General features: G+C 29.9%; 1 protein-coding gene and 1 non-coding gene across 2 annotated transcripts; both read left to right on the top strand.

Annotated features, from left to right (window-relative positions):
- Positions 1-3,127: 3,127 nt before the first annotated feature.
- LOC149249817 (U6 spliceosomal RNA) lies at positions 3,128-3,234 on the top strand. Its single transcript, XR_016267601.1, has one exon. It is a non-coding gene; the product is annotated as a U6 spliceosomal RNA (small nuclear RNA).
- Positions 3,235-5,863: 2,629 nt separating this feature from the next.
- On the top strand, positions 5,864-6,825 carry LOC149249816 (pathogenesis-related thaumatin-like protein 3.5). The gene is made up of 2 exons (XM_089453485.1): positions 5,864-5,930; positions 6,185-6,825. The coding sequence occupies exons 1-2, from the start codon at positions 5,864-5,866 to the stop codon at positions 6,823-6,825; spliced, it is 708 nt and encodes a 235-aa protein (XP_089309611.1).
- The last annotated feature ends 4,319 nt before the right edge of the window (positions 6,826-11,144 follow it).

Genomic DNA, 11,144 nt, shown 5'->3' with positions numbered 1-11,144 from the left:
AAACATTTTATAATTTGCATATTAGGAGCTAGTGAGATTGGTCAATGTGTTTAAACTTCAAGATAGTTTTCCATCCTTAAAAATTTCCCTAGTTTTTTCTCCATATATATATCCTAATTTTTGGTGGTGATATTTAACTATACAATATTTTATTAGTTATTTTATTTTTGTGATGATTTTTTTAGTTTAATTAAGTTATATTTAAGTCAAGTGGCAGTTACTAGCCACTATGTAGTTCTTGTCTTAATAAGTGTTTGTTTAAAATAATAATATATATAGAGAGTTAATTAATTATATATGATATATTACGAATAGAAATTAATTATATCTATATATATAAATTGAAAGTGTGATGAAAACAAAATTAATATTATAGATTTGAAGATGTTTGATTAAATTAATATGATATTATATTTTTGGAAATAAATAAATCCCGAAATCCAAACGGGATATTTTAACTCCATTAATGAATTATTTGTTTTGTTATTTATAACCAAGGAAGGAGAATTTCAATTTAAGAAACAGATCATCATTTTTATATTTATTTTCAAATTATTTGAATCTATTTTCAAATTATTTATTTTTAAAGATTTAGAATAACCAAAATCCAAATATGCAATTCTGTGTAAATCAAAGTGATTTATAAAATCCATCTAATCTAATAGATTTAGCATTGATCATTATTTTCATATTTATTTTCAGATTATTTGGACTGCAATTGGTTTATGAAATTTTCAAAGATATATGTAATCAAAATCAAGATCCATAATTCTTTATCAATCACCGAATCATTTGTAAAATCTTTGCAATCTAATAAATTCAGCAAATATGTCATGGATCTGAAACGGTTAGAAAAATATTTTTTGTTTGGATATGAACTTTATTTAAAACCAAAACAGAAAATCTGTTGGAATATTAACAGGCTGATTTGATTTTATATGAGAAAAGAACAAACCAACAAATTAGCCCAAGTTCTTTCGAGGATGCATTGTATTCTCATCTGCACGCAGTTCTATTGTCATTCTTTAGCCAGTGTTAATGTTATTGGAAGTCAGGGTAATGGGGCACCTCCATATTTTATCCTCGCTCTATTCAGATGAATTTCCTATGGTCAGCAAACAAGAAAAACTGTTGTGCACCTTAAACCTTTCAAGCTGAGAAAGGATTAGTCATCTTCCAAACAAAATGAAATTTCAATTAAATAAAATATTAAATAAAATATTTTAATTTCATATATATATATATATATATATATATTTTTTTTTTTTCTTAGCTTTGTTTGGTACCATGCTAGCCTACAAGTATATTTTACTAGGCATTAAGCCATTACAACCATAATTAACAAGGCATTATAGCTCATCATATCCATAATTATCAAGGCATTATAGCTCATCATATCACCAGAAGATATCTAAACCTAGGTGGGGAATATAACAACTATTTTTCCCAACCACCCAAGCTAACTCCAATTGGCAAATCCATGTATATATTATATAAAACAATTAAACAAAAATCTTATTGTTAAAACATTTCAAGTAGTTTTATTATTCTACATTTTGGGTTCTTTTCAGATATTTTTTCCTATCTATTTTGTCTAAAATCTGTCAAAGATTTGGTATAATTGCAAGGTGTAATATACAAAATCCAAATGCCAATGGAGATTTTAAGGCATTGAATTCATTTATAAACATAAAAATTCAATTTAAAATTTTAATCCATTTACACATTCATGGATGAAGTTTAATTACTAAAAAATTACCCATGACGTGTGTGTAACCAGTATAGATCTATCTTAAATCGTCAAGAGCGATCCAATCTCTTGAGGTGTAAACCATTTTTCAAATTTTATACTTTAAAATAGGTTTGCGCCTCAAAATATCTTATCCCTCTTGATGCTTGGTAGATTCGGGGTTAAGATGGATCTATATTGGTTTAATGAAGGTGGCTTGATACCTTAATATTGTATCTAAATAATGGGGTTAGAGTAAGACCCTAAAATTCCTTCCCTTCAGAAGAAACATTGTCATCAAAGGTTAAAGCTGAGAAAATTGTTGTAGAATTGTTGTCATTATCAAAGACATTATAGTGATGAGTTTTGGGAAGCCAATTCATGAAGGGGGACAACATTTTCATGAGTGAAATGGAGGTGAGGGATTTTATGAGAAATTTTATGTATGCGAAGGAAATCGAACAATACCTTGACACACCACTTAATAACAGAACCTTAGCATGGGAGATGACACACTTCAATGAAGAAATAATGTCCTAGATATTATGACATGATAAACTAATAAATTGAATGGACTATGAAGTATGGGAATTCCTACTTTAGAAAACACCATTATCGTCAATCAGTCAAGATCAACACCATTCAATTATAATTTCATATCAAATGATCATGAAAATTGCACTCCTTCCACCATTTGAGCGATTTTCATGCTTCATGGTTGAGCTAACATAAGTAGTTGAAGGAGACAATTAGTAAGTTTGTCTGGGTGGATGAAGGTTATATTTGACAAATAGACCCATCCCAGCAAGCATCATACACATTGGAGGTTCCTTGGTGGGTAACAATGTCCATGCCCATATAGCTAGGAAAATTGCCCACTACAAAGACAGCGAATAAATTTTCTTTTATATGTCATGGTGTGACCTACTTGGTGAGTAGGTGATGATATTGTAGATCTAAGAGAGTGAAAAAGGTCAATTTTCACATCGCACTATTGATAACATTTCTTCATTTGGCATGTGTTTGGATAGAAATAATAATGGAGATACCATTATTTATATGTGAACTAGTAGCAATAGAGGGTGCAACAATAAATTCCACCATAGATGCAGTGAAATATTGTAACATATCAATCCCTCTCGTCCATGAATTGGGTAGTACTACATCATTAATGACTATCTTGAACTTAGTACAGGCCCTTTCAAATGTTCATGAGTAGGATTATGTTAGGTCTATTTTTTATTGAAGGCTATTTTCCGTGTATATTTGATATATTTATCCCAAATCAATTTCTTCTCTAGATATGATCATATGTTACTGTAGCTCCATTGACATTTCCCCTGTAATCATTAGGTTTATTGCTCCAAAACCCCAACCATTATATATAACACCTCAAAAGTTTCTTTCTTCAAGGGACATCCAATAAAATTGGAATGATATAGAGAAGATTAGCATGACCCTAGTGCAAAAATGACATGCACAAATTGAAAAAGATCCTTTTTTTTTAAAGATCCTTTTTTTTTTAAATCACTAGATCCCAACAACTCTGTACAGTTAAGTGCGCTCCATAATTAAGCGTGATTGAGATAGAGTAGTACTGGGATGGGTGACCTCCCGGGAAATCTTAGTGTTGCACCCTCCCCCCTTTTCTAAAACTTAGTCATGCAGTAGATAAACTATCAAATGGAGCTTTATTTTTGAACCTGAAATACATATCAAAGAGAGCTTTATTTCTGGACCCAAGATACATATCATTTGAAGAATAAGAGGACATCATTATATTTGAATCTCACTTCAATTAACACTTATACTTTAATCTATTGTATTCTTAAAATATTTTATGTCATTTAAATAACAGAGGGCAGCATTATACTTGAATCTCACTTCAATTAAAACTTATACTCTAATCTATTATATTCTTAAAATATTTTATATCATTTGAAGAATAGGAGGGAAGCATTATACTTGAGTCTCACTTCAATTAGCACTTATACTCTAATCTATTGTATTCTTACAATATTTTATGTTGTATTCTCCGAAAAACAATTAGAACTATTGCCATCACTTCAGGATAGATTTTTTTTTTATAGTCAATTTTATCCCTCTCAATATCCTTTTAGTTTTAGAGTTACAAGTCACCAATAGTCTTGGTGCTATAGTTGTTTTTCTTATCTCTGGGGTAATTTTTTTTTAAGAAACTTTAGAAATCGGCTCCATTTTAATGGAAATAAGTCTGAACTATATCAACAAAGCAATTTGTTATTTTTTTGTCAACCATTATTATTTAGTAAATAAAGAATGTTGTCATATGGTTAAAAACTACTCCCAAAAAAAAGCAATTTGTTATTTTTTTGTCAACCATTATTATTTAGTAAATAAAAAATGTTGTCATATGGTTAAAAATTACCAAAAAAAAATGATAAGCATAATTGTATTTTTTTTATTTTATTTTATTAGAATAATAAAAAAATATCTTATTGAATGAAAAAGAAATAACACCCAAAAGTCTATATCTATATCTCTATTTTAATTAAAAAAAATATCTTTCCCCTTAATATGAAACAATATATTGATTTTATTTTCCATAATTCTTTACCAATAAACTTGATAAAATATTAATTAACAGATTAAAACTTTATATGAGCTTTCTTCACTGCTTAAAATGAATCAATTTAATTTTTATTAAGGTTAGATAATAAATGTTTTCATAAGAACCCTATAAATGGAAAACAATCAAATACAGTGTCATATGAAATGAATTATAGTTTTTTGGGCATGTGGCATTCATAAGCCATGATATTGACCCATGATGTTGTAACAAAGCCTATTATAAATTAAGAATCTTCATGATAAAATGGGGTGAATCTCTATGATTAATAATAGTGTTACATGTTTTTTTAAATGTATATATATACAACCATATGAATAAAATGGTTAATAAACATGGATAGACATTAATTCATAATAAGCATCAAAATAATTACTTCTTGTTGTTAAAATTGAAAAAAAACATAAAAACTAACTCAGATATATATATATATATATATATATATATATATATATATATATATATATATATATATATATATATATATATATATATATATATATATATATCGATCATCATTAATTATAAAAGTAAATTTTTTAACTTTATTTCTTGGCATGTCTAACTATTAAAAGTTTTTAGTTTTTTGTAATTTTATTTTTTGGTATGTCTTACTATTAGATTTTTTAGTCTCTGAACTATTAAAATTTTTAACTTTTTCTAACTTTATTTCTGGGTATGTCTGACCATTGGACTTTCATTTTGACCATAGTCAATTTTTTATTTGTTAAATTTCTATTTTTGTAATTTAAACTACAATACCTTAAAAAACTCACTACTATTATAAAAAGTTCACAATTCAAATTTGTAATTCCAATAAATATCTTTAATTAATTTTGACCAGAAAATATACCAAAAAACAAAATACAAATCAAAAAAGATAAACTTAACCAATAAAAAGCATGCTTTATAGGTTTAGATATTTCACCTTCGAAAGTTTCCTGTCAGATTTGTATTGCTAGTAACAGCCTGAAAGGTAGCTTATTTCTAATTCCATGGATTTAAAAAACACAAAACCAGGATAGAAAGTTCACAATTCAAATTTTAATTCCAATAAATTTTTAACAAGTAATTTTAACCAAAAAAAATATACCCAAAAATAAAATACAAATAAAAAAAATCAACTTAACCAATAAAAACCATGCTTTATCGGTTTAGATATTTTCCCTTCGAAAGTTTCCTGCCACATTTGTATTGCTAGTGGCAGGGTAGCTTATTTCTAATTCCATGGATTTAAAAAACACAGAAAAAGGAAATATTTTTTATCAACATCCCATACCTACTTACCCTCCCCTCACAATGAAAACCCAGAGCTTCGTTTCTCATTCTTATCCATTTCCTTCCAAAGATTTCTAATTTCAGCAAGTTGTGAAAAATCCAAGCAGTAAATTTCGACGTAATTGTTCTGTAAATCTCTTCCCTTATAAAATTCCCTTGTGTCAGCATGATTGCCCAGAGATTAAATCAAGAGAACTTCAGTATAACCTGCGAAGATGGTTGGAAGACGAAGCAGCTACCAGTTAATAATGGCGCCGTTGATAGGTCTAGTGCTGGTTGTTACTATTGTGGCTCTTCTCTGTCTCTGTGCTGCAGGTAAAATTCTCATCCTCCAAGTTAATTATCTCGATGATTGGTCTTGGCAATGCGGGCCAATTAGGTTAGAAGTAGTAAATTTTTTCAAAAAATAGCACATAAAGTTTACTCAGTTGATTGTTTTTTTTATTAATTTAATTATTTTGATGGTTGGTCTTGGCAATGTGGGCCAAAATTAGGTTAGAAGTAGAAAAATTTTCCTCCCTTTTTGTTTATTAATTTCCTTGAATTAATACAATCCGATGGAAAAACAGCGCAGCCAGTGGCTTACAAGACGCTGACTGTGGTGAACACTTGCAATTTCTCTGTGTGGCCTGCAATTTCTGTGGGTTCAAGCAATCTTCCTCCTCCTCAGATGGCAGAAGTATCAGCGGGGCAGACACGTTCATGGAACGTAGATCCATTCTTGGACGGGTCCCTTTGGGGGAGGACTGATTGTGAGTTCGATTCCCAGGGGGTGGGAAGCTGCGGTACAGGTGACTGTGGAGGAAATCTGCAGTGCAATAATTATAGTGGAAATATAGCTGCAATCACAAAAGTGGAGTTCGAACTTTTGGGCGGAACAGGGAAGCCGGACTTGTTTGACCTTACGCTGGAGAGCGGTTACTGTCTTCCAATGTCTGTGGTTCCAGGCATCAGTATCAGCCCCCCCTGCAACTCCATGGCGTGCACAGCCAACGCGACTGTTGTGTGTCCGAAAGATTTGCAGTTGAAGAAGAATGGGAGTGTGGTTACTGCGTGCGACGGTCATTTCGATGGAAGTGTTCCCAACCCGCCCTCCTATGGCCAGGCATTTCAGAAGGCTTGTCCTCATGCATTCCCCTTCCAAAGCGGCAGCTTATGCCCTGCAGAGACGGCGTCGTACACCATCAACTTCTGCCCTCCCTCGATTTAATATCTATTTTTTAAAATAATTGTTATGAATGTTGTTAGGATAGTTTTAATGAGTTAACGAGATAAGAGAATACTATGACAACCACGTTTTTGGTATATGTTTGTGTCATTATGTTTGTACTAAGTTTTGAGGTATTAAATTTTGAGTTTTTAAAAATTATAATACTATTAAATTAAATATTTTTAAAATCTAAATTTATAATAGCAATAATTTGTAATAGTGAGTTTTTTTAATATAAATGTTTCAAAATCAATATCCATAACTTAATAGAGTGAGAAGTTTATTATTTACTTGAAAATTCTTCTAAATCAAAGAATATTTAGATATATTAACTTAATAGAGTGAGAAGTTTATTATTTACTTGAAAATTCTTTTAAATCAAAGAATATTTAGATATATGGGATATTTTTTTTGATATTTTTGTTACTTGCATTGTTTTGTATAGATGTGAAGTTTAGAGATGTGGTATGTGTAAAGAATCATGGATAAGAAAAATCTTTTCTTTGGCACTTTTTTTATGCTTGTTGTTTTTATACAAATGGGAAGTTTGAGTTATCCCCTCTTTGGCACTTTGAGTATGCTTGTTGTTTTTATATAGATGTGAAGTTTGGGGATGTGGTATCTCTAAAGAATTGTGGATAAAAATAAAACAGATTTAAAAGAGTTTTCTAACCTTTAATGCATGCGAACAAGTTAAATAACATGGAAGTAAGAGGTTTTCTAATATTGCTTCAAATTTTAGTAAAAACTACTTTGACTCAAGTGAGGATGGCATAAGGATGTTAGTTTTAGTTAAACCATTAGAAAATTAAAAAACATATCATTTTGCAAAATAAAAGTAATATTAAAAATATTATGATCTCAAAAGAAAATTAGGATATTATAAGAATTTAATTAGTCATGATTTATTAGGTGAAAATCATTTCTTGTTCTCATGAGTGGTAAAAAAGAAAATAAATATTTCTATAATAAATACTAAAATACAATAAAATTACACTTTGATTAAGTCCAAAAACACTTTGCAATCAAAAAATCTCTCACCAATGTAACATTAAAAGTTTGAGAATGAAAAATACTTTTTTATATAAAATTAGATTTTAGTATTAAGAGATTTATAAAAAAAAAACCATCATAAATTTCTAACTTAATAAAATTATAGTGATCTTCACAAGCTTAATTTTTTTTTTAAATATAAAAATTAAAATTTTAAAAATTTCAAGTAATATTTTATCTTTTATCATTATAATTATTATAAAAACTATTTAAATTTTACAATTCAATATTTACTTATTTAACTAAATGGTAAATGGTTGGAAAAACTCTTATTAATAAGGAAAAATAATTGTAAATAAGCATTATAAATCTTATTTGAGTAAATGGTTGGAAAAACTCTTTTATTAATAAGGAAAAATAATTATAAATAAGCATTATAAAATGTGGAAAGAGCCTAACTTTTTATGATATAAATTATATGATAATATCATATAAATTCAACATTTTAATACATAATTGATAGTTTAAAGTTATAATCATTAATAAATAAAATGATTTTTAAAATTTAAAATTGAAATTTCAAAATATAAAAATCGATTATATTTAATTCTATTAATAAAATAATATCATAAAATCAAAATAAAAAATATATATACTATTTTGTAATTAATTTTGCATTTTTAGAGATTATTTTGGGAACACATTAATAAATATTTAATCTCTTTCAAGTTCGTACTTATAAAGTTAGATTTCTTCTAAACCTCAAACTTCCCCGGACCGAGCCGAATCAACATGGGTTCCACGAGAAGAAACTTTGGTCTTTAGGAAAAGGAGGAATAGGGTGCTTTTGTGAGACCATATAGACATTAGTTTTTGGTATCAAAGAATTATCTAAATTTAAAAAAGAAAATGGTATATTGTTGAGAAGTAGCTTGAGGAGCAAGTCAAGGGAGACCTATACCAAATGTTGCTTTACAAGCTGAAGTGAGGATACTTCGAGAAAGAATGGTAGCTTATGGATATTACACAAAGAACATGAACTAATGTGGGAAATGTTAGTGATGTTGAAGAAGAATCTTTTGATGAAGAAGAAATGGAAGAATCAACTAAATCAAAGATGTTGAAGATGTTTGCCAAGATGACCGCCAAAGAGAAAATGGAGGTACCAATATATTGAGGTAATTTAAATGTTGATGAGTTGATGAACTGGATAAATGTTCTTGATAAATATTTTGATAATTAATATTGTGAAGAGGATAAGTGAGTCAAGTACACAATGACTAGACTTAAAGGCCACACTGCACTATGGTGGGATGAGGTACAAGTTGAGTGAAAGAGAAGAAAATCTAATATTAAATAGTGGAATAGAATGGTAGCAAAACTAAAAGGTAAATTTTTACTCAGGGATTATCAAATTAATCAAAGACTATTAAATATGTGTATAAAGTTGCCTTGAATGCAAAAGAGAAACTTGTTTGGAGAAAAGTCAGACAAGTCGAGGAAGTAGTCCTGGAAGAGGCAAAGGAAAACAGAGTAGAAGAGAAAGAGTCTAATTTTCAAGAGAATAGGTGGGAAGCTCCATTATCCAATCACCAAGGAGAGGTGAATTGAAAGGGAGAAGATCATTCTCCAGAGGTTTGAGGTTGAGAAAGAGACTATTAGCCTAGATTTTTCAAATGTGGGAAACTAGGACTCATGACTTGGGAATGCCTTGAGAATGCTCCAACAGGTCATAGAGGTGCTCATGTTGCAAAAGAAATGGAAGAAGATGATAATATAGATATAATAAAAAAAAAATCCCGAAGCAAGGGAATTTAAGTGGAAGTTAAGTCAAAGGAGAATCCTATTCAGGACTATGTGCAAGTCCAAAGGCAAGTTTGTAAAATTGTAATTGACAATGAAGTAATGATAATTTGGTTTCTTTTGAAATGGTAGAGAAATTATTTGGAAAGAAATTCACACCCTCATCCTTAAAGCGTGTCTTGGTTACAAAAAGGCCACCAAGTCTTGGTTAATAAATAGTGCAGAGATTAATTCCAAGTTGGAAGGTATAATTATGAAGTTGTTTGTGATGTAATTTCGATGGACATTTTCCATGTGTTATTGGGAGGCCATGGAAATACAATAATAAATCCATCCATGATTACAAGAAAAATACATACTCTTCAAATGGATGGCTAAAATCATGTTTTGTTTCCTTTACCAGATGAAGGAGGTCCCAACTTACTATTCATGAGTGGGAAGGAGTTGTTGCAAGAAGCAAAAAAGAGGAGATACATTTTTCTCTAATTGGGAAGTCATAGGTAATTCTTACCAGCACAAATTTGGATGACTTACATGAATAAATTAGAAGCATGGTTGATCAATTTGCTAACATTATTATGGATGAGCTATCAAGCAGTTTGCCTCTTGTTAGAAGCATCAGCCATCACATTGATTTGAATTCAGGATCCACTCTACCAAATAAAGCAACCTATTGAATGACATCATAGGAAAATGAAGAAGTGAGGAAACAAGTTCAGGAATTACCAGATAAAGGCCTCATTAAAACAAAATTGAGTCCCTGCACTGTACCTACGATGCTAAGTCCAAAAAATGATGGTGGTTGGAGGCTTTGTACCAACTCGAGGGTGTTGAATTTTACAACTATGGTCTGTCTTCATAATTATTATTTTAGTGATTTATGTACTTGTAAAGAATATTTTTCATGTTGTTTTCAAAAGAGAAAAATATTTGGCATCTTCTTCATGTCATTTTTTAAAAGAAGATTTTTTTTTTTTTTAAATAGAATTTTTGGCTCCAAAATAAGCCAAGTCAACTCCAACATAAGAGGCACCCATTTGGCTGATCTAAGTGAATATTGGTGGCCACCCTCCTATTCCACTTGGACCCTTAACACTGTTTTCTATTATTTTCCTAATTTTTAGCACACTTTTCTATTTTTGGTATTTTCCAGGCCTTGAACTTCCGAAGCCATTTTGAGGCCCTAAATGGTTTTTTTTGGGTGAAATAGGAAAACATTAGTCTTTGAAAATATTGGCAGTTGAAAGTTGTTGTCCTAGGACAAAACTCTATAACAAGATATCATGTGCATCGAATGAAGATTGTAAGCCGAAGTCCCCGAGAAGTTTACTTTTCAACTAACCCCATCAGGGCCCATACATTTTCACACTTCATCTCCTAGGGTTATGTTTTTCGATTTTTAGGGTTTCTCATTATTTTTTCATGATAAAAAGGCTATCAAGCCTCATTATAACACAGTTCAGAAGGCATGTAACTGTCACATCTCTTCTCATAGATAAGCTACCATCACCTAGACTAGCTTG

This window comes from Pinus tabuliformis, chromosome 7 (assembly GCF_031772625.1).
Source record: "Pinus tabuliformis cultivar Carrire ecotype Pingquan chromosome 7, CPIR1, whole genome shotgun sequence".
Lineage (NCBI taxonomy): Eukaryota > Viridiplantae > Streptophyta > Pinopsida > Pinales > Pinaceae > Pinus > Pinus tabuliformis.
Note: the sequence above shows the minus strand (reverse complement) of the source record. Positions and strands in the feature narration are given on the sequence as shown.